The following is a 24,393-nucleotide window of genomic DNA, read 5'->3' as shown; positions in this document are numbered from 1 at the left end:
AACAAGTCTGACCTCTCCCCTCTCTGGGCCCCAAGTGACTGAGCTCCAGCTAAGGGAAACGTGCAACTGAAAGACACCAGAGTCCAAAGGACACTTTCTAATGACAAGTATCTCACATAAGCATATTATAGTGATAAAACATCTTAATTATTATTATTAACTGAATCCCCCAAAAACATTTCCACTGCATTTCAGCCCTGCCACAAAAAGGACCAGCTGACATGTCAGCAATTCTCTCGTTAACACAGGTGTTAGTGTTGACGAGGACAAGGCTGGAGATTACTCTGTCATGCTGATTGAGTTCGAATAACAGACTGAAAGCTTCAAAGGAGGGTGGTGCTTGGAATCATTGTTCTTCCTCTGTCAGCCATGGTTACCTTCAAGGAAACACGTGCCGTCGTCTTTGCTTTTCATGAAAAGGGCTTCACAGGCAAGGATATTGCTGCCAGTAAGATTGCACTTAAATCAACCATTTATCGGATCATCAAGAACTTCAAGGAGAGCGGTTCAATTGTTGTGAAGAAGGCTTCAGGGTGCCCAAGAAAGTCCAGCAAGCGCCAGGACCGTCTACTAAAGTTGATCCAGCTGCGGGATCGGGGCACCACTAGTACAGAGCTTGCTCAGGAATGGCAGCAGGCAGGTGTGAGTGCTTCTGCACGCACAGTGAGGCGAAGACCTTTGGAGGATGGCCTGGTGTCAAGAAGGGCAGGAAAGAAGCCACTTCTCTCCAGGAAAAACATCAGGGACAGACTGATATTCTGTAAAAGGTACAGGGATTGGACTGCTGAGAACTGGGGTAAAGTCATTTTCTCTGAATCCTCTTTCCGATTGTTTGGGGCATCTGTAAAAAAGCTTGTCCGGAGAAGACAAGGTGAGCGCTACCATCAGTCCTGTGTCATGCCAACAGTAAAGCATCCTGAGACCATTCATGTGTGGGGTTGCTTCTCAGCCAAGGGAGTGGGCTCACTCACAATTTTGCCTAAGAACACAGCCATGAATAAAGAATGGTACCAACACATCCTCCGAGAGCAACTTCTCCCAACCATCCAGGAACAGTTTGACGAACAATGCCTTTTCCAGCCTGATGGAGCACCTTGCCATAAGGCAAAAGTGATAACTAAGTTGCCCGGGGAACAAAACATCGATATTTTGGGTCCATGGCCAGGAAACTCCCCAGACCTTAATCCCATTGTCCTTGTGGTCAATCCTCAAGAGGCGGGTTGACAAACAAAACCCAACAAATTCCAATCATTGATTATGCAAGAATGGGCTGCCATCACACAAGATGTGGCCCAGAAGTTAATTGACAGCATTCTAGGGCGGATTGCAGAGGTCTTGAACAAGAAGGGTCAACACTGCAATATTGACTCTTTGCATCAACTTCATGTAATTGTCAATAAAAGCCTTTGACACTTATGAAATGCTTGTAATTATACTTAAGTATCCATAGTAACATCTGACAAAAATATCTTAAGAAACTGAAGCAGCAAACTTTGGAAATTAATATTTGTCTTTCTCAAAACCTCTGTATGTAAACTTCCGACTTCAAGTGTGTGTTTTTTTTATTTTTACTGGCATATATTCAGGTAACTTCAAATATTATTTCGTTTTCTGAGATGTATTCAAAATATGTTCAAATATTGGTTTTTCTGAGACCTGTATTTGAATATCAAAGAAAATAGTTGCCTTTTAGTTAAGTTCTAAATAACAGGGTAAAAACTGACAGACAACTATGAAAGCTCATACCAAGTTTAGTCACCCGCTGGGTCATCCAGCTGCATAAGACAAGCATATCCACACAAGCACTAGTATTTAATCTTTCCTCCTATGCTGAGTTTACTCCTCCTCATCTCTGTGCAGCCAATACATCTCTGTTGCAATACAGAACTTTAGTGATATCTGTTCTTCATCTAACCCGACCTCTGCCCAAGTTCCTCACTCCTCCCCAAGTCACGGCTGTCATGATGACTTGTACCAGACTGTGGCTCTTCTCCTCCCAAATGATCCCTAATGGCTAATGATAACACAGCCTGACAGAATTTCTATGTTCAACATTCCCCTCTCTCCCTCAGTGACATGAATAAGGATTCTTCATATTTTCAAGTTTAGAACTCAGAACCCATCATAGTAAATAAACTATATTCAACTACCTCAAGTATTTGAAAAGTTGGTATTTTCAAATAAACTACAAAATACAACATTTTCTGCCAAGGTCTGCATTCTACACATCCTCTCAATTCATGATGTAGTTCTGCATAGCTCTATCAAAGTTTTTCAGAAAAATAACCTCAATTTTCTACTTACCTTAAAGGGCTACTCCGCCCTTTAAACAGTTACGTTATTATGAAGTATTTAGTGATGTCCTAGACAGTTTTAGTGTAATTTTATGATTTCATGTCTGACTGTTTAGTGATGAGCGAAATGACCTCTGTTTTCAAGAAGGATCCTTGAGATGAATAAATTATGGACTGTCATTTTCAGCTATTTACAGTGAATTCGGAAAGTATTCAGGCTCCTTGACTTTTTCCCCATTTTGTTACATTACAGCCTTATTCTAAAATGGATTTAATTGTTTTCCTCATCAATCTACAAACGATACCCCATAATGACAAAGCGAAAACAGGTTTTTAGAAATTTTTGCAAATGTGTATATATTTATTTCACCTTTATTTAACCAGGTAGGCTAGTTGAGAACAAGTTCTCATTTACAACTGCGACCTGGCCAAGATGAAGCAAAGCAGTGCGACAAAAAACAACAGACTTAAACATAGGATAAACAAAAGTACAGTCAATAACACAATAGAAAAATCTATATACAGTGTGTGCAAATGAGGTAAGATTAGGGAGGTAAGGCAATAAATAGGCCGTAGTGGCGAAGTAATTACACTTTTAGCAATTAAACATTGAAGTGATAATGTGCGGAAGATGAATGTGCAAGTAGAGATACTGGGGTGAAAAGAAATACATAACAATATGGGGATGAGGTAGTTGGATGGGCTATTTACAGATGGGCTATGTACAGGTGCAGTGATCTGTGAGCTGCTCTGACAGCATGTGCAGAAAGTTTTGAAGGAGATATAAGTCTCCAGCTTCAGTGATTTTTGCAATTCGTTCTAGTCATTGGCAGCAGAGAACTGGAAGGAAAGGCAGCCAAAGGAGGTGTTGGCTTTGGGGATGACCAGTGAAATATACCTGCTGGAGCGCGTGCTACGGGTGGGTGCTGCAATGGTGACCAGTGAGCTGAGATAAGGCGAGGCTTTACCTAGCATAGACTTAGATGACCTGGAGCCAGTGGGTTTGGCGACGAATATGAAGTGAGGGCCAGCCAACGAGAGCGTACAGGTCGCAGTGGTGGGTAGTATATGGGGCTTTGGTGACAAAATGGATGGCACTGTGATAGACTGCATCCAATTTGCTGAGTAGAGTGTTGTAGGCTATTTTGAAATGACATCGCTGAAGTCAAGGATCGGTAAGATAGTCAGTTTTACAAGGGTATGTTTGGCAGCATAAGTGAAGGATGCTTTGTTGTGAAATAGGAAGTCGATTTTGGATTGGAGATGCTTAATGTGAGTCTGGAAGGAGAGTTTACAGTCTAGCCAGACACCTAGGTATTTGTAGTTGTCCACATATGCTAAGTCAGAACTGTCCAGAGTAGTGATGCTGGACGGGCGGGTGTGGGCAGCGATCGGTTGAAGACCATGCATTTAGTCTTACTTGCATTTAAGAGCAATTGGAGGCCACAGAAGGAGAGTTGTATGGCATTGAAGCTCATCTGGAGGTTTGTTAAGTGTCCAAAGAAGGGCCAGAAGTATACAGAATGGTGTCGTGTGCATAGAGGTGGATCAGAGAATCACCAGCAGCAAGAGCGACATCATTGATGTATACAAAGAAAAGAGTATATAAAAAAAATGGTTACCTTATTTATGTAAGTATTCAGACCCTTTGCTATGAGACTTGAAATTGAGCTCAGGTACATCCTGTTTCCATTGATCATTCTTCAGATGTTTCTACAACTTGATTGGAGTCCACCTGTGGTAAATTCAATTGATTGGACATGATTTGTAAAGGTGCACACCTGTCTATAGAAGGTCCCACAGTTGACAGTGCAAGTTAGAGCAAAAACTAAGCCATGAGGTCGAAGGAATTGTCCATAGAGCTCCGAGACAGGATTATGTCGAGGCACAGATCTGGGGAAGGGTACCAAAACATTTCTGCAGCATTGAAGGTCCCCAGCAACACAGTGGCCTCCATTCTTAAATGGATGTTGCTAGGAACCACAAAGACTTTGCCTAGAGCTGGCCACCTGGCCAAACTGAGCAATAGATGAAGGGCCTTGGTCAGGGAGGTAACATAGAACCCGATGGTCACTGACAGAGCTCCAGAGTTCCTCTGTGGAGAAGGAAGAACCTTCCCAGAAGGACATCCGTCTCTGCAGCACTCCACTGGTCAGGCCTTTATGGTAGAGTGGCCAGACGGAAGCCACTCCTCAGTAAAAAGGCACATGACAGCCCGCTTGGAGTTTGCCGGAAGGCACCTAAAGGACTCTTAGACCATGAGAAACAAGATCTTCTGGTCTGATTAAACCAAGATTAAACTCTTTGGCCTGAATGCCAAGTGTCACATCTGGAGAAAAACTGGCATCATCCCTACGTTGAAGCGTGGTGGTGGCAGCATGCTGTGGGGATGTTTTTTAGCGGCAGGGACTGTGAGACTAGTCAGGATCGAGGGAAAGATGAACAGAGCAAAGTACAGAGAGATCCTGGATGAAAACCTGCTCCAGAGCGCTTAGGACATCAGACAGGGGCGACGGTTCACCTTCCAACAGGACAACAACCCTAAGCACACAGCCAAGACAACTGAGGAGTGGCTTCAAGACAAGTCTCTGAATGTCCTTGAGTGGCCCAGCCAGAGTCCGGACTTGAACCCGATCGAACATCTCTGGAGAGACCTGGAAATAGCTGTGCAGCGTATGCTCCCCATCCAACATGACAGAGATTGAGAGGCTCTCCAGAGAAGAATGGGAGAAACTCCCCAAATACAGGTGTGCCAAGCTTGTAGCGTTATACCCAAGAGGACTCGATGCTGTAATCGCTGCCAAAGGTGCTTCAACAACGTACTCTGTAAATAGACGTTTTAAATGGGGTTCAGGTCAGTGGGGTTCAGGTCTGGAGATTGGGCTGATAATGACAGGGTCTTGATCTGGTGGTCCTCCATCCACACCTTGATTGCCCTGGCTGTGTGGCATGGAGCATTGTCCTGCTGGAAAAAATAATCCTCAGAGTTGGGGAACATTGTCAGAGCAGAAGGAAGCAAGTTTTCTTCCAGGACTACCTTGTACGTGGCTTTATTCATGCGTCCTTCACAAAGACAACTCTGCCCGATTTTAGCCTTGCTGAAGCACCCCCAGATCATCACCGATCCTCCACCAAATTTCACAGTGGTTGCGAGACACTGGCTTGTAGGCCTCTCCAGGTCTCGCACAAAATTTGGTGGAGGATCGGTGATGATCTGGGGGTGCTTCAGCAAGGCTGAAATCGGGCAGATTTGTCTTTGTAAAGGACGCATGAATAAAGCCAATGCAATGCGATAAATCCAATGCAATAAAGCCAATGCAATGCTACCAAATACTAATTGAGTGTATGTAAACTTCTGACCCACTGGGAATGTGATGAAAGAAATAAAAGCTGAAATAAATCATTCTCTCTACCATTATTCTAACATTTCACATTCTTAAAATAAAGTGGTGATCCTAACTGACCTAAAACAGGGAATTTTTACGAGGATTAAATGTCAGGAATTGTGAAAACTGAGTTTAAATGTATTTGGCTAAGGTGTATGTAAACTTACGACTTCAACTGTATGTATGTCATAGCTAGGGAAAACATTTGTTTCTCCTTTAAGCCTGTGGTATCTGCGATGAGGAGAGGGTGTGTGGTGGGGCCCTTGCCGAACCTCTTCTCTCTCGCGCTTCCTCATGTATTTGACATTGAACTGCACTTCACTCTTTCTGTTTCCAAGCTGCCAATTAGCTGTATCAAGGTACTCTTCTTACTCCTCCACTCCCTCGCTTCCTCCCTCCGCCCCTTCATCTATGTGCTTTCTAGTGCTGCACGGTGTACCAGACCTAATGTACCTTTTCGATGCCAGAACATGAAAAACGGTTTGGTACTAAAATTGGTTTCTTTTGTTACTTTTTTATGAAATATGTCATGTTGTATACTGATTGAGTCAGGGCAGCTGATGTCCCCCTTTAGCACGAGCGCACAGCGCATATCTCTTGCCTGTTCCACTTACTCATTGCTGGCGCTTGCTCTCTAACCTGTCCTGACAAGGAACCACTGCACTGGGATTCTGGGCTGTGTGTCATGTTAGCTCCACACTCGTTCTGTCTAGAAGTTAACACACTTTAGTAATGCACCTCGGCATGTCGAACTGTTATTTACTGTTCGCCAAACAATGTCCATAAAGCTAGAACACTTTATTTACAATGCAAGAAGATACAGCTTTAGGGGCTAACATTCCTTGCTAGCTTACGCTAAAATCAATTCACTACCCGAGTACTTTGTGACCATAACGCAGAATATGCTGATTTTCATCTTTATTCACTTAGTCCCGATGAAAACTAACCCTGCCTCGCATCTCCTTCACCGAACCAACTGACTCTGTGCAAAGCTTGTGAATGACGTCATTACTGGGTTAGACAGTGTGTTCACTTTTTTGTTTGACCAAATTTGTATGTATTTTTAATTTTTTGGGGTGGGGGCTACAAGTACGCTACACAAACTTAGCTACACAAACTCATACAATCTCAAACGCAATTTGCATTGTCCTGTTGGCTGCCACTCAAAAATGAAAAATGATAAAAGTAAGTAAATATAAAGTTTTGATCATTATGATCATATTACCGAATAACAAAAAAAAAAAGTATTCACACCCCTTTTGAAATTTTCCGCAGTTTGTTGAATTTAAAATGGATTCAAGTGAGATTTTGTCACTTGCCTACACACAATACCCCTCAATGTCTAAGTGGAATTATGTTTTTAGAAATATTTATAAATGAAATCAAATGAAAAGTTGAAATGTCTTGAGTCAAAAAGTATTCAATCCTTTATGGCAAGCCTAAAAATGTGCTTAAGTTGCATGGACTCAAAATAGTGTTTAACGGCATCTCTGTCCCCCAAATAAAAAATGATCTGTCAAGCAGTGAATTTAAAACAGATTCAACCCCAAAGACCAGGGAAGTTTTCCAATGCCTCACAAAGAAAGGCACCTATTGGTAGATGGGTAAAACAAGCTGACGTTGAATATTCCTTCGAGCATGGTTAAGTTATTAATTAAACTTTGGATGGTGTATCAATACACCCAGTCACTACAAAGATAAGGCGTTACAGACTTATTCTAAAATGTATTCAATTGTTTTTTTTCCCCTCATCAATCTACACACACAACCCCATAAAGACAAAGCAAAAACAGGTTTTTAGAAATGTTTGCAAATGTATTAAAAATAAAAACTGATTACATGTACATAAGTATTCAGACCCTTTACTCAGTACTTTGTTGAAGCACCTTTTGCAGTGATTTCAGCCTCAAGTCGTCTTGGGTTTGATATACTCATTCCAGGGTTTTTCTTAATTTTTACTATTTTCTACATTGTAGAATAATAGTGAAGACATCGAAACTATGAAATGTTTTTTTTTTCCGGATTGAATGACCTTCATGTCTTAAAGTAATGATGGACTGTCGTTTCTCTTTGCTTATTTGAGCTGTTAGTGCCACAATATGGATTTGGTCTTTTACCAAATAGGGCTATATTCTGTATACAACCCCTACCTTGTCACAACACAACTAATTGGCTCAAACGCATTTGGAAGGAAATTCCACAAATTAACTTTTAACAAGGCACACCTGTTAATTGAAATGCGTTCCAGGTGACTACCTCACGAAGCTGGTTGAGAGAATGCCAAGTGTGCAAAGCTGTCAAGGCAAAGGGTGGCTGGTTTGAAGAATCTAAAATCTAAAATATATTTTGATTTGTTTCACTTTTTTGTTTACTACATGAATTCCATACTGTATGTGTTATTTCATAGTTTTGATGTCTTCACTATTATTCTACAATGTAGAAAATAGTAAAAATTAAGAAAAACCCTTGAATGAGTGTGTTCAAACTTTTGGCTGGTACTAATATATTAGTACCAGTCAAAAGTTTGAACACTTACTTTAAAAAATGGTTATATATTTTTTTAATAATATAAACTCAGCAAAGAAATGTACGTCCTCACTGTCAACTGCGTTTATTTTCAGCAAATATTTGTATGAACATAAGATTCAACAAATGAGACAGAAACTGAGCAATTCCACAGACATGTGACTAACAGAAATGGAATAATGAGTCCCTGAACAAAGGGGGGGGGTCAAAATCAAAAGTAAGTCAGTATCTGGTGTGGCCACCAGCTGCATTAAGTACTGCATCCTCCTCATGGACTGCACCAGATTTGCCAGTTCTTGCTGTGAGATGTTACCCCACTTTTCCACCAAGGCACCTGTAACGTTCATTCCTTCGATGATAAACGCGAATCCGACCTTCACCCCTGGTGAGACAAAACTGCTACTCTTAAGTGAAGAGCACTTTTTGCCAGTCCTGTCTGGTCCAGCGACGGTGGGTTTGTGCCCGTAGGCGATGTTGTTTCCGGTGATGTCTGCTGAGGACTTGCCTTACAACAGGCCTATAGGCCCCTCAGTCTAGCCTCTCTCAGCCTATTGCGGACAGTCTGGGCACTGATGGAGTAATTGTGCGTTCCTGGTGTAACTCGGGCTGTTGTTGTTGTTGTTGCCATCCTGTACCCGTCCCGTAGGTGTGATGTTCGGATATACCGATCATGTGCAAGTGTTGTTACACATGGTCTGCCACTGCAAGAACGATCAGCTGTCCGTTCTGTCTCCCTGTAGTGCTGTCTTAGGCGTCTCACAGTACGGACATTGCAATTTATTGCCCTGGCCACATCTGCAGTCCTCATGCCTCCTTGCAGCATGCCTAAGGCACGTTCACACAGATGAGCAAGGACCCTGGGCATCTTTCTTTTGGTGTTTTTCAGTCAGTAGAAAGACCTATTTTTAGTGTCCTAAGTTTTCATAACTGTGACCTTAATTGCCTACCGTCTGTAAGCTGTTAGTGTCTTAACGACCGTTCCACGGGTGCATGTTCATTAATTGTTTATGGTTCATTGAACAAGCATGGGAAACGGTGTTTAAACCCTTTACAATGAAGATCTGTGAAGTTAATTCGTAAAAATCAAAATTTTTGAAAGACAGGGTCCTGAAAAAGGGAGGTTTCTTTTTTTGCTGATTTTTATATTTATTTATGGGGGATTGGAAATGATGCAGATAATTACAATACCCCCCCCCCCCCCCAAAAAAAACCCCTGATATTTTATGTACTTTTACTCCACAATACTAACCTAAAAGCCTGTACAGAATAGAAAATAGTCCAAAACATGCATCCTCTTTGCAATAAGGCACTAAAGTCAACTGCAAAGAAATGTACTTTATGTCCTGAAATCAAAGTGTTATGTTTGGGGCAAATACAACACATCACTGAGTACTGCTCTTCATACAGTGCATTCGGAAAGTATTCAGACCCCTTGCTTTTTTCCCCCACATTTTTTGTTACGTTACAGCATAATTCTAAAATGATTTAAATAGTTTTTTAAAATCATACATTTGTCTGAATACTTATGTAAATAAGTTAATTCTGTTATTTTTTTTAAATTAGCAAAAATATCTAAACCTCTTTTCGCTTTGTCATTATGGGGTATTGTGTGTAGATTTGAGGATATAAAAAAATATATATATATTTTAGAATAAGGCTGTTATGTACATCCTCTGCTGCCACACTCCCCATCCTAACTGTCAGAGCTTAAGGATATGCAGAGGAGAATGGGAGTAACTCCCCAAATACAGGTGTTCCGAGCTTGTAGCGTCATACCCAAGAAGACTCAAGGCTGTAATCGCTGCCAAGTTTGCTTAAACAAAGTACTGAGTAAAGGGCCTGAACACACTTCAGTTTTTATTTAATTTTTGTATATATATTTTTTTGCTTTGTCATTATGGGGTATTGTGTGTAGATTGCTGAGGGAAGAGAAACAATTTAATCAGTTTTAGAATAAATGAAATGTTATTGATCACATGGTTAGCAGATGTTAATGTGAGTGTAGCAATGCTTCTAGTTTCGACAGTGCAGTAATCTAACAAATTCACAATGACTACCTTTATATACACACAAATGTAAAGATGTAATACCACTTGAGATTTTCTGGACTAAGAAATAATACATTAAAAAAAAGTAGTTGCCTAAGGACCTGAAGCAAGGTGACCATCTCTGTTGGCGCCATCTTAGCTGAGTGGGCGCCATTTTAGCAGACCGTAAGGCTGTAACATAACAAAATGTAGGAAAAGTCAAGGGGTCTGAATACTTTACGAATGCACTGTATTTGTGTGGTGGCTACACGTTTTGGGTATGCTTGTCATATGCAAGGACTGGGGATTATTTGGGGGGGTAAAAAAACAGAATAGAGCTAAGCACAAGTCAAGTCGTAGAGGAAAACCTGGTTTTCTGCTTTCCACCAGACACAAGTAGATTTAAGTCAAAACTGTTACTCGGCCACTCGGGAACATTCACGGTCTTCTTGCTAAGTAACACCTGAGTAGATTTGGCCTTGTGCTTCAGGTTATGTGCTGCTGAAAGGTGAATTCGTCTCTGTGTCTGGTGGAAAGCAGACTGAACCAGGTTTTCCTCTAGGATTTTGCCTGTTTATTTTTTATCCTGGAAAAACTCCCCAGTCCTTAACAATTACAAGCATACCCATAACATGATGCAGCCAGTACTCTGCTTGAAAATATGCAGTGTGTCACTTAATGTGTTGTTCCCAAACATAACATGCTGACCAAACCGCCAGCCTTGTGTGTGCTAGCGTTGCAAAATAGATGTACACCTACATGTTATTCAAACATTTCATCCAAACTGCTCGTGTGGGTCTACAGGCTGCAAGTCCTACCTCTCCCGTCTACTCATTGGTTGTTTCGAGAATACTAAACCACGTAGGTGATTGATAGATGAATGTGGTCCGCATTCCAGTCTAGTTGGTTGCCAACCGCCATATTAAATCCACAGAAGAAGAATGAACGAGGAGAGATTAATCAAAGAAAACTAAAAACGAAGTTTCCCCTTTTTATATGGGAATTAATTGCCGGAGTAGAGAACACGATTATGTGACTCAAGTTGGGTGAAATGTCTACAAAGATAAAGCAAAAAACATACAATACGCATTTCAGGTTAAGTAACAACCCAACGTTTCTCCCAGGACGTATTAGATAGCAACCTCAAGCTAGCTAAATGTCCATGAATGTTTCGACCTGTTCCCCAACTAATATAGTTGGTTTTGGTATTTTAACCTGCGTCTGGTGGGGATAGACAAAATCAACATGTGCATGATGATGCATGCATGAGAGCACCAGCTGTTCCAGACGACTGTGTGATCACACTCTCCGTAGCCGATGTGAGCATGACCTTTAAAAAGGTCAACTTTCACAACTTTCACTGTGAGGCCAGACGGATTACCAGAACGTGTACTCGGAGCATGCACGGACCGACTGGCAAGTGTCTTCACTGACACTTTCAACCTCTCCCTGACCAAGTCTGTAATACCTATGTGCCTAAATGACTATCGACCCGTAACACTCATGTCGGCAGCCATGAAGTGCTTTGAAAAGGCTGGTCATGGCTCACATCAACACCATCATCCCGGATACCCTGGGATCACAACAATTCGCATACCGGCCCAACAGATCCACAGAATCTCAATCGCACTCCACACTGCCCTTTCCCACCTGGACAAAAGGAGAATGCTGTTAATTGACTACAGCTCAGCATTCAACACCATAGTGCCCACAAAGCTCATCACTAAGCTAAGGACCCTGGGACTAAACACCTCCCTCTGCACCTTGATCCTGGACTTCCTGATGGGCCGCCCCCAGATGGTAAGGGTAGGCAACAACACATCTGCCATGCTGGTCCTCAACAGGGTTCCCTTAAATGTACGTGTTTAGTCCCCTACTGTACTCCCTGTTCACCCACGACTGCGTGGCCAAGCACGGGGGCCCCTCAGGGGTGCGTGCTTGTCTCTCAACACCATCATTAAGTTCGCTGACCACAACAGTGGTAGGCATGATCTCTGACAACGAAAAGATTTGGCATGGGTCCCCAGAGCCTCAAAAAGTTCTACAGCTGCACCATCGAGAGCGTCCTGATCGGTTGTATCACCGCCTGGTATGGCAACTGCTCGGTATCTGACCGCAAGGCGCTACAGGGGGTAGTGCGTATGGCCCAGTACATCACTGGGGCCAAGCTTCCTACCATCCAGGACCTCTATACCAGGCAGTGTCAGAGGAAGGCAAAAAAAATTGTCAGACTCCAGTCACGCAAGTCATAGACTGTTCTCTCTGCTACTGCACTGCAAGCGGTACCGGAGCGCCAAGTCTAGGTCCAAAAGGCTCCTTAACAACTTCTACCCCCATGCCATAAGACTGCTGAACAATTGGCCACCTGGACTATTTGCATAGACCCCCCCCTTTGTTTTTGCACTGTTGCTACTCGCTGTTTATTATCTATGCATAGTCACTTTACCCTACATGTACATATTACCTCAATAACCTCAACTAACCTGTAGCCCCGTACATTGACTCTGTAACCCCTGTATATAGCCTCGTTATTGTTATTTTATTATTATTTAGTAAATATTTTTCTTTATTTTCTTAACTACGTTATTGGTTAAAGGCTTGTAAGTAAGCATTTCACGGTACAGCACATGTTGTATTCGCGCATGTGACAAATACATTTTGATTTGACTAGCACTCTTGACATAATCGCCTTCCTCACGCAAAGATACTGAAGAAAAGTATCCCTGCCTCACGCGCCCTTCACTGAACCAACTAACTACCTGTGCAAAGCTTGTGAATGATGTCATTGCTGGGTTAAAGAGTTCGCACTTTTATCAAAGTGATACTTTATGCAAGTGTTTATTGGTACACCCCCCCCCCAAATGTAAGGGAAACAGATTGTCATCTGTAGCGCTAATGAAATCAGCCAAAACAAGCTCAATAGACAGTACATTCGGAAGGTGCTCAGACCCCTGTCCCTTTTTCCAAATTTTTGTTACAGCCTTACTCTAAAATGGATTACATTATTAAAAATACTCATCAATCCACACACAATACCCCATAATGATAAAATGCAAAGTCTTTTTTTTTAAAGATTTTGGCGATTTTATTAAAAATAAAAAACAAATACCTTATTTACATGAGTATTCAGACCCTTTGCTATGAGACTTGAAATTGAGCTCAGGTTCCACCTGTAGTAAATAAGGCTGTAACGTAACAAAATGTGGAAAAAGTCCAGGGGTCTGAATAATTCCGAATGCATTATATGCAACTTCTATGGAAATTGCATTCACCTGTATTGTGGCCCATGCTACATCTTCATTTACCCAGTTAATCAGTAGATTATTATTTTAATAAATTACTACCATTGTTATGCAGTTAGATTGGTAAAAACAAAGTCAAATTGAGTGTATGATTGTATAATTGATTCATTAATGCATACATGGCTCTTTTTATTATTATTTTTATTATATTTAACTCAAATGCCAAACAATTGAACAGCTCTAGCTGAGTTCATCTCTGGATCAAGTGCCATTCTGTGACTTTTTTGCTGTGGTATCGTTTTGGTATCATGATGGTATCGAGTATTGCGATACAAAACCTGGCATTGGTATCGAAGTCATCATTTTGATATCATGACAACACTAGTGCTTTCCATCCTTTCGTTCCCACGTCTCCTCCAATCTGCGTCTTCATCAATTCTGAAACATACACATTTTGTTCAAATCTCACACAGAGCTAATTTGTAGCTCAGTAATGAAGTCTGACTCCCATTCAATTCTGAGAACATTCCTCCAAAAGTCACCTTCCTTCCCCTCCCCCCATCCTGCTCTCCTAGACACTCTTCTCCGATTGCTTATGTGTTTTCTTAGTAGTCTTTGAAAACTTATTCACCTGATATTTGCAGCCATTATTTGGGAGACTACTAGGGTCTATAAACTCAGATAAGCAAAACCTTTGGCACTGGAATATCTGTATATATCATGAAAGCTGGGCATTCTAAGGGTCTGTTTTGAATAGGCTACAGGATGTGAAAAGTTCAAGGGACTTCACCACCTCATGGCCATGGATGCAGATTTCCTTTCAGAATGGGTCTTCTTTTCCCCCTTGTCTGTGTTGTTGGCAATGCATACTGAAAACTGGCTTCTCAAACTACTCTCCCTCTACTTTCTATCCTTTTCTCTCTCATCCCTGCACTCAGCCTCCGGTCCAATTGAAATGTCTTTAGTCAGGATATTGAATGAGAATTTCTTTCTCTACACAGGACACCATTGCAATAATGAACCTCTCCCATGTGTCTGTAGGTTGTCGACCCAGTGGCGCCCAGATACACAGCCCTGTCAGGATCCTACTCTGTCCCTGTTGTCATCCCCGACGCACCAGAGGAGATGAAGATGGCCGTCAAACACCCCAAGGTACATTGACTGTTATTTCCACTCTTGTCTATGGAATGGCAACCTATTCCCTATGATGTGTACTCCTATACTACCAAAGCCTGGCCAAAAGTAGTGCATGATATAGGGATTAGGGTATAATTTTGGACACACCCTGACTATATAGAAGTATTGCATTCTTATGTAGTGTTCAGCAGCCAAAGCATGATGTCTATATTACTCTGACAATGCTAAAATGTATAGTTCCCCCCACAAGTCAAGTTGAGGATATGATGTGATGAGTAGTAAATAATCAACCAACTTAAATCTTGCCATAATGAATGGCCTAAATGAGGGGTTTCTAAACTGCAGTCCACAATTGTATTTGTGACTCATTTCAGGAAACTAGGTGTATGTCGCGCGTCAGTACTTCACAGGATAGTTTTTTTTTCTCAAATTTTTTTTTTTTGAGGGGCAGAAATGCCTTCGAACATGTGAACTTTCATGGAGTTTGGATTGGTCTACCATGTCGCACGCTTCTGTCTATTTGAACTAGAGGTCGACCGATTATGATTTTTCAACACCGATACCGATTAATCAGCCGATTTTATTTATTTTTATTTAATTAATTTATTTGTAATTATGACAATTACAACAATACTGAATGAACACTTATTTTAACGTAATATAATACATCAATAAAATCAATTTAGCCTCAAATAAATAATGAAACATGGTGTAGATATTATAGGAATTATTGGACTATTTCTCTCTATACGATTTGTATTTCATATACCTTTGACTATTGGATGTTCTTATAGGCACTTTAGTATTGCCAGTGTAACAGTATAGCTTCCGTCCCTCTCCTCGCTCCTATCTGGGCTCGAACCAGGAACGCATCGACAACAGCCACCCTCGAAGCCGCATTACCCATGCAGAGCAAGGGAAACAACTACTCCAAGTCTCAGAGTGAGTGACGTTTGAAATGCTATTAACGCGATCCCCGCTCATTAGCTAGCCATTTCACATCGGTTACACCAGCCTAATCTCCGGAGTTGATAGGCTTGAAGTCATAAACAGCTCAATGCTTGAAGCACAGGGAAGAGCTGCTGGCAAACGCACGAAAGTGCTGTTTGAATGAATGCTTACGAGCCTGCTGGTGCCTACCATTGCGCAGTCAGACTGCTCTATCAAATCATAGACTTAATTATAACATAATAACACACAGAAATACGAGCCTTTGGTCATTAAAATGGTCGAATCCGGAAACTATCGATTCGAAAACAAAACGTTTATTCTTTCAGTGAAATACCGAACCGTTCCGTATTTTATCTAACGGATGGCATCCCTAAGTCTAAATATTCCTGTTACATTGCACAACCTTCAATGTTATGTCATAATTATGTACAATTCTGGCAAATTAATTACTGCCTTTGTGAGGAATAAATGGACTTCACACAGTTCGCAATGAGCCAGGCGGCCCAAACTGCTGCATATACCCTGACTGCTTGCACGGAACGCAAGAGAAGTGACACAATTTCCCTAGTTATAAGAAATTCATGTTAGCAGGCAATATTAACTAAATATGCAGGTTTAAAAATATATACTTGTGTATTGATTTTAAAGAAAGGCATTGATGTTTATGGTTAGGTACATTGGTGCAACGACAGTGCTTTTTTTCGCAAATGCGCTTGTTAAATCATCACCCGTTTGTCGAAGTAGGCTGTGATTCAATGAGAAATTAACAGGCACCGCATCGATTATATGCAATGCAGGACACGCTAGATAAACTAGTAATATCATCAACCATGTATAGTTAACTAGTGATTATGGTAAGATAGATTTTTATAAGATAAGTTTAATGCTAGCTAGCAACTTACCTTGGCTTCTTGCTGCCCTCGCGTAGAAGTCAGCCTGCCACGCAGGCTCCTCGTGGCGTGCAATGTAAGGCAGGTGTTTAGAGCGTTGGACTAGTAACCGTAAGGTTGCAAAAATGAATCCCCGAGCTGACAAGGTAAAAATCTGTCGTTCTGCCCCTGAACAAGGCAGTTAACCCACCGTTCCTATGCCATCATTGACAATAAGAATGTGTTCTTAACTGACTTGCCTAGTTAAAAAATAAATATAATATTAATAATAAAAATTAAAAAAATCGGCAAATCGAAGTCCAAAAATACAGATTACCGATTTGTTATGAAAAACTTGAAATCGGCCATTCCGATTAATCGGTCGACCTCTAATTTGAACTGGTCAGTATGTGTAGGTAATCATTTCTAGCGCAGTTTTTTAATACATATCACTTAGTAGAACTGATAAGTGTTGCTCTCCACTTTCTGGAGGACTGAGTTTTGAAATCAGTGGAATTTAGAGTATAGTAGCTGGAGAAAACACCTGTCTCTGGATTTCATCATCAAACTAAGGGCAACCATAGCATCCGTGACAGGGAGAAGTGTCCATCCATGATGTATTGGGGTAAGATAGTCTTGCTAGCTACATTTTCAGATATTACACGTTTCTAATTTTGTCAGTCATTTTAATTTCAAGTTGGTGTACTGTTAGCTGGCTGGCTCGCTTGCTAATGTTACGTGTATGATCTGTGTAGTCATATTATTCCTTTCTCAGAGCCATTTGCTTTGCTACTTATATCCTAATGTTAGCTAGCTAACATTGATCTGGTTGGTTAGCTACCTGCAGATTCATGCAGGGTAATAATGTCATGAGTTGGGATTATGGTTCTTTGTTTAGCTAGATACATGTCTAAATAGACTCCACTATGCAAGTAACCATTTCAATAGATTGTTCATGATGTCACTGCAACAATTGTCGATAGACGTAGCTGGTAAATTTACTCTAGCTATCTACTCCGATTTCAGAGAGCTCTCCTCTGAGTGTGTCAGAGTGCAGAATAACTGACATTGACGAACACTCAACACCCGTTGAATATGGCCGTTGTCAGTAAACGTTGGCAAAAAAAGCGTAATTGAATTGTTGCCAGCAGCACAGTTAGTAACCAACGCTTTGGATAACATTAAAACAGCCTAACCAGCTAGGGAGAGTAAAATGGTCAGAGTGATGTGTTCTCTCATTTGTGTCTTGAAGTAGCTAGCCAATGTTAGCCAGTTAGCTTGGGTGCTTGACTGCTGTTAGGACAGAACGCTCTGAACAACCCTACTCCTCGGTCAGAGCGTCCAGTGTGCACTCTGAATGCTCCAAGAGTGAAACGCTCTGAGTTTACGAACGCCCAGAGCACACACTGGCACTCCAGATTCAATTTACGAATACACCCGAAGTATGAACCAGCTTTTATTCTTGAAATATTTGGTTGTTTACTACATGGCATCACATGCGAATCCTTAGAGGTAAGTGGGGCTAAAGCTTAAGAGGATGTAGACGATAAAAGAGCTCTCCAGTAGGTGTGCCAGAACATTTTTCTCCAAATTTAGGTTACAAGTTGATCAACTTTCAAAGCAGAATTACTTTCCCATTTTTCCTCAACTGGAGTGTATGATATACCATTTTTTTTTAGCTCTGAGTCTCTACTTTTATCCAATGTAAAAAAAAAAAAAAAAAACACTTTCAAATTTTGCTGCATAAGACCGACTTGGTCGGTCACCTTTTTTATTTTATGTGAAAAGTAATTATTTTATAAAAATCGCAAGCTGCAACAGAATATCATCGTGGATACTATTTTTATGTCTATGCGTCCTGTATAAAGAAAGTTGGATGTAGTTTCACAAGCTAATAATAACCAGCACAACAATTGGAAGTCTTCAGGAACATTTAGAATGCTAGCTGGTCCTGTTCATCTGACTCTGGGGAAGTAGGTAAATGGCTTCATTGCCAAGATCTTAAACTATCCCTTTTAATATGGAGGAATGTTTTATTTAAAATAAAAAAATTGTTAAATTCTTAGGCAGGTTGTATAAGTGGACATTTTCGGGATGGAAAAATCATGCCAATTTAAACAACCAAAACCAGATAGGGAGCATGCAGAAAATCTACTGAACTATATACAGTGCATTTGGAAAGTATTCAGACCCCTTTTTCCACATTGTTACGTTACAGCCTTATGCTAAAATAAATGTTTTTTTTTTCTCTTATCAATCTACACACAATACCCCATAATGACAAAGCAAAAACCCGTTTTAGAATTTTTTGTAAAAAACTGATATCACATATACATAAGTATTCAGACCCTTAATCAGTACTTTGTTGAAGCACCTTTGGCAGCGATTACAGCCTCGAGTCTTCTTGGGTATGACGCTACAAGCTTGGCATACCTGTATTTGGGGAGTTTCTTCCATTCTTCTCTGCTGATTCTGTCAGGTTGGATGGGGAGCGTTGCAGCACAGCTATTTTCAGGTCTCTCCAGAGATGTTCGATCGGGTTCAAGTCCGGGCTCTGGCTCGGCCACTCCAGGACATTCAGAGACTTGTCCTGAAGCCACTCCTGCGTTGTCTTGGCTGTGTGCTTAGGGTTGTTGTCCTGTTGGAAGGTGAACCTTCGCCCCTGTCTGAGGTCCTGAGCGCTCTGGAGCAGGTTCTCATCAAGGATCTCTGTTCTTTGCTCCGTTCGTCTTTCCCTCGATCCTGACGAGTCTCCCAGTCCCTACCGCTGAAAAACATCCCCACAGCATGCTTCACCGTAGGGATGGTGCCAGGTTTCCTCCAGACGTGACGCTTGGCATTGAATCTTGTTTCTCATTGTCTGAGAGTCCTTTAGGTGCCTTTTGGCAAGCTCCAAGTGGGCTGTCATGTGCCTTACTGAGAAGTTGCTCCATGTGGCCACTATCATAAAGGCCTGATTTGGTGGAGTGCTGCAGAGATGGTTGTCTTTCTGGAAGGTTCTCTCATCTCCACAGAGGAACTCTGGAGCTCTGTCGGTGACCAAGTTATTTTTTTCTTACCCTGTTTTCTCCCCAATTTCATGGTATTTTTGGACAATTCCGTTGACATGGCTTGGTTTTTGCTCTGCCATGCACTGTCAACTGTCAACCTTTTTATATAGAGGTATGTGCCTTTCCAAATCATGTCCAATCAATTTACCACAGGTGGACTCCAATCAAGTTGCAGAAACATCTCAGGGATGATCAATGGATACAGGATGCACCTGAGCCCAATTTCAAGTCTCATAACAAGTGGTCTGAATACCTATTTTTACATTTGCAAAAATGTCTAAACCTATTTTCAATTTGTCATTATGGGTTATTGTGTGTAGATTGTTGAGGACAAATATGTAATTCATGCCTCTTAAGAAGGTCCCATCAACTTTCTGTAGGCTAGGCCTACTATATTTATTTCATCAACTTTTCTAATAATAAGCATATTGCTTCTCTTTACAACAGCAGTATAGCCTACCAGGCTGGCATGAAAATTAACCACGGGAAAAGCGTCCTCCATGCACTATTTAACTGCATAGATGACATGTATTTTTTTGCCGCTGCCCCCTTTCGAGACAGGTGCATGATAATGATCCATTCCAAATCAAAACAAATTTCTTCACATGTAAAGACAAGATTCAATCAAGAATAGTGTAATGGGTGACTATTAGCCTATCACTTGTGAATGATATATTATCACTTGTGAATGCGCCTCGGAATTGGATGCGGATGCGCGCCGTTGCGTACCCGATGTCTGTCGGTCACTTGTAGCCTGTGAGAGACCTGATCAATTGACAGAGAGCCATGTAAGTGAGAGGTGTCTCGGCACGCAGCCGGGAGAATGGAATTACAATTATATTCAGCCGCAAATGGCATGGATTTTTTTTAGGGGGCGTTACTGCCACAAACGGGGATGCACCCGGGAAATTCGAGGAATTATCAAATGCTTGTCATATTGTGAATGAGAGACTGATGAAGTGTGTACAGCCTGCGCAAAAAATAAGCAGAGCTCATGCCTTTCATGCAACTTTTTTCCAAATCTTCATTAGTCGCATTATGCAGCCTTAGAATGTATTAAAAATCAAAACATATAGCCTAACGTTTGTATCACAACTGTTACATAAATAACTCTAAATAAAGCATATAGGAGTACCTGTTCCTTTGTTAACCGCTCAACACAGAATATCTGCATGTGCGCAAATAGAAAATATCCTTTCTATCTTATTCAGCTATGTTCTATTGTATTCGTCATACCACAGAACTTTGGAACATATACATTTGATAAAAAGTCGAATAAATCCATGTAATATAGCCTACACCATCACAATAAATCAATTATTTATTTTAGACGTCTTAAGATGCACGATATGAAGAAAATGTCTTATTTCAGAAGAACAGAATAGCATACTCTGAGTTGTCCTGATCTGCCTATGCCATATGGCTGTGGGCTACACTAGTTCATTTAGCAGACAAGATTTGCTTAGAATGGCATTATTTTATTATTATTATTGCGAGTGCCATTTTTTTTTTGCAGGTGCATGGTAGCGGCTGAATAAAATGAGAAAAAAGAAGAAACCCGCACACTGCTCTTGACAGTGTCACTGATCTTTAATAAGCTTTACGTATCGGCCTCACGGCCTTCGCCAGAGCTTTTGTGAGTAAAAAAGAAAAGAAAATGCAACCTTATGTAGACCTATCCCCACCCACATCCGTTCGAATGGGGTTGAGTCGAGGGAAAACAAATAAGTGCTACCAAATATGCATTTCATAAATATTAGAATAAAGTGTGTACATAAAACGTATTAAACACGTCTGTTGGAAGGACATCGACCTTCCAACAAGTGTTCATAAATCATTGACTGAGAATACAGAAGGAGCCTACAATAGGGAAAAACGACAACTTTAGTTCAGAAATGTAATGAAATCCTCAACAAATGTTATTTTAGATTTAATGCTATTAATTGTTGAACATGTGTCGAAGGAAGTAAGAGGTTGAAGTCACACAGACTGTTTTTCTAGCCTGAAAGCAGCACAACAAAGCTCCACGAAAGAAAAGAAGCGATGTAGGAGAGGCAAGTGGTCAAAGGGGGACCAGGAACAAAGGCCGTGGAAATGGAGCTACAGCAGGACGCGTTAATTAACCTCTCCAAAAAAGATCTCAGACGCGCAAGTCTGTCTCATCTAAGGGCCTCTCTTTTGTACCTACATGTACAGACAAACCATTTGATATGAAAGTAGGTCTGTTTAAATTATTTCGCAAGATTAAACTTAAGCAAGTGTTTTCTCAAAATACTGTTTCGGGCCTAGAAACCCAAAAAGAACTGGTACCCATTTTTAAACCCCAAAAGCTAATTCTGTCCTATAGTTAACAACTCCTCAATTAATACCTATTAGGTTAGTGGAACAAGGTTAGTGGAACAAGAAGCCATGTCAGTATAATATGAGAAAAACAAATCACATTCAGAAGGACCTCACTAGGACAGAAGAACAGGCACTTAACCGAAGATGAATCTTTCATTAGTTCATTGCCAAACCTGCAGACAAAAGGGGGTGCTGTGGACGTTTTAGACTACGAAAAATACAAAGAAGCGATTCAGAGACAACTCAGTAATGAACGTTTCTATAGAAAACTGAGTGTTGATCCCACACAGGTGTTCCAAAAGGATATATGCACTAATCTGGAACCCTATTAAACAACCTTATCTCAAAACCTCAATATGAATACCTTTGCTGCAAATGTGCCAGAAGTCCATGCCTGTACATTTTGCCGAAATTACACAAACCTAAGACACAAGGCAATTATCCATACAGACCAGTGGTTGCAGGAATAGGCTCAATGCTAGAACCATTGTCGAACTTCGTAGACTCTTTTATTAAATCTCATGTGCAAGCATTGCCGTCATATGTGAAAGACTCTATAAACTTCATAAACAAGATCTCACCAATAACAGGTTTATCAGAAGACTGTATTTTGGTCACATTAGATGTGGAGAGTCTATATACCAGCATTCCCGATGTGGGGGGCTGGCAGCCCTAGCTCACTATTTGAGAGACCGAGATACTAACGAATTCCCACCAACAAACTTTATTCTAGAGCTGGCTGAATATATTTTGACATAACTATTCCACATTCGCTCCGAGCTATGCTAAACTTTGTGGGTCTTTTTAAAGAACGTTTTAACAATGAAAACTAAAATACATTTTTAAATAAAGTCCTGAAGTGGATATATTAATGACATTTTTTGTATATGGGGAGTAACGGGAGAAGAGCTGTCAGACTTTATGGCATTACTCAATGACATTGACCCCAATCTCAAATTCACTATTGAATGTGACACTACACGGGTTCATTACCTCTATGTGGGTTGAGAAATTTAAATGGAACCCTGTTTACAACTCTGTATAGAAAATAAATGGACAGAAATACTAATACTATTACAGGGGGACAGCTTCCACCCTGAGCCATTAAAAAGAGGACTTCCAAGCCAGTTTTTCAGACTGCGCCGTATATGCCACTCCACAGAGGATTGTCTAGAAAAAGCAGCGGAGATGCCAATAGGTTTCTAAGAGGCTATTCTCCACAATGTGTGGATGAAGCTCTTAATTTGGCGTTGGGGAGAACACGAGATGAACTGCTACAAAAAAAGGCCCACTAGAGCTAAAGAACACTTTTGTAATGTTCACCACCACTTATACTTTGAACTCGTGAAAAGTGGGAAATGCTTTCAAGAAACACTGACATATTTTATCATCGGACCCAGCTTTGCCAGCTGAATTTAAGAATCCACCACTTATTGGTTCATGACAACTGCCAGCCACAAAATAAAATACGCCCTCCTCCAAATGGTAGCTATAAATGGAGAGGATGCACATAGTGCAACAATATGATGAAGTGTGAATATTTCTGCCACCCACATACAGGAAAACCGTTCCAAATAAATGACATTATTACGTGTTCCACCGCCCATGTTATTTACATTATTACATGTCCATGTGGGCTGTGCTATGTAGGTAAAACCTCTCGTTCTCTCAAACAGAGAATCAGTGGACATAAAAGTTCAATCAGGATAAACGACGGGGATTATCCAGTCGCAGTACATTTTAATGACCTTAAGCATGCCATTTCTACCTTTTTAGATTTTGTGGCATAGAGAAAGTTATCAGACAGGGGAGGTGACATTAATAATACTCGGCTGTGTGCGGCTGCTCGGCCATGGAAACCCATTTCATGAAGCTCCCGACAAACAGTTATTGTGCTGATGTTGCTTCCAGAGGCAGTTTGGAACTCAGTAGTGAGTGTTGCAACCGAGGACGGACAGAAGATCTTTACGTGCTACGCGTTTCAGCACTCGTTGCTGACAGGTGTATGAAATTGAGCACACAACCATGCAATTTCCATAGACAAACATTGGCAGTAGAATGGCTTTAATGAAGAGCTCAGTGACTTTTAACATGGCACCGTCATAGGATGCCACCTTTTCAACAAGTCAGTTTGTCAAATTTCTGCCCTGCTAGAGCTGCCTTGATCAACTGTAAGTGCTGTTATTGTGAAGTGGAATCAACTAAGAGCAACAACAGCTCAGGGTGCTAAAGCGCATAGCGCTTAAAAATCGTCTGTCCTCGGCTGCAACACTCAATACCAAGAACCAAACTGCCTCTGGAAGCAAAGTCAGCGCAAGAACTGTTCGTCGGGAGTTTAATGAAATGGATTTCCATGGCTGAGCAGCCACACACAAACCAAACCTAAGATCACCATGCGCAATGCCACGGGTCGTCTGGAGTGGTGTAAAGCTTGCCACCATTAGACTCTGGAGAAGTGGAAACGCGTTCTCTGGAGTGATGAATCACGCTTCCCTACCTGGCAGTCTGACGGACGAATATGGGTTTGGCGGATGCCAGGAGAACGCTACCTGCCCCAATGCGTAGTGC

The 24,393-nt window shown here is 41.2% G+C and overlaps 1 protein-coding gene across 1 annotated transcript in view; it reads left to right on the top strand.

Annotated features, from left to right (window-relative positions):
• The window catches only part of eprs1 (glutamyl-prolyl-tRNA synthetase 1), an 85,828-nt gene that overhangs the window by 23,427 nt on the left and 38,008 nt on the right, over positions 1 to 24,393 (top strand). The window contains exon 13 of the mRNA XM_029714071.1: positions 14,517 to 14,627. Within this exon, the coding sequence (XP_029569931.1) occupies positions 14,517 to 14,627 (111 nt within the window). The remainder of the gene's footprint in view (positions 1 to 14,516; positions 14,628 to 24,393) is intronic.

The sequence above is a fragment of the Salmo trutta genome, chromosome 25, assembly GCF_901001165.1.
Source record: "Salmo trutta chromosome 25, fSalTru1.1, whole genome shotgun sequence".
Classification (NCBI taxonomy): Eukaryota; Metazoa; Chordata; class Actinopteri; order Salmoniformes; family Salmonidae; genus Salmo; species Salmo trutta.
This window is presented reverse-complemented; position numbering and strand designations above follow the sequence as displayed.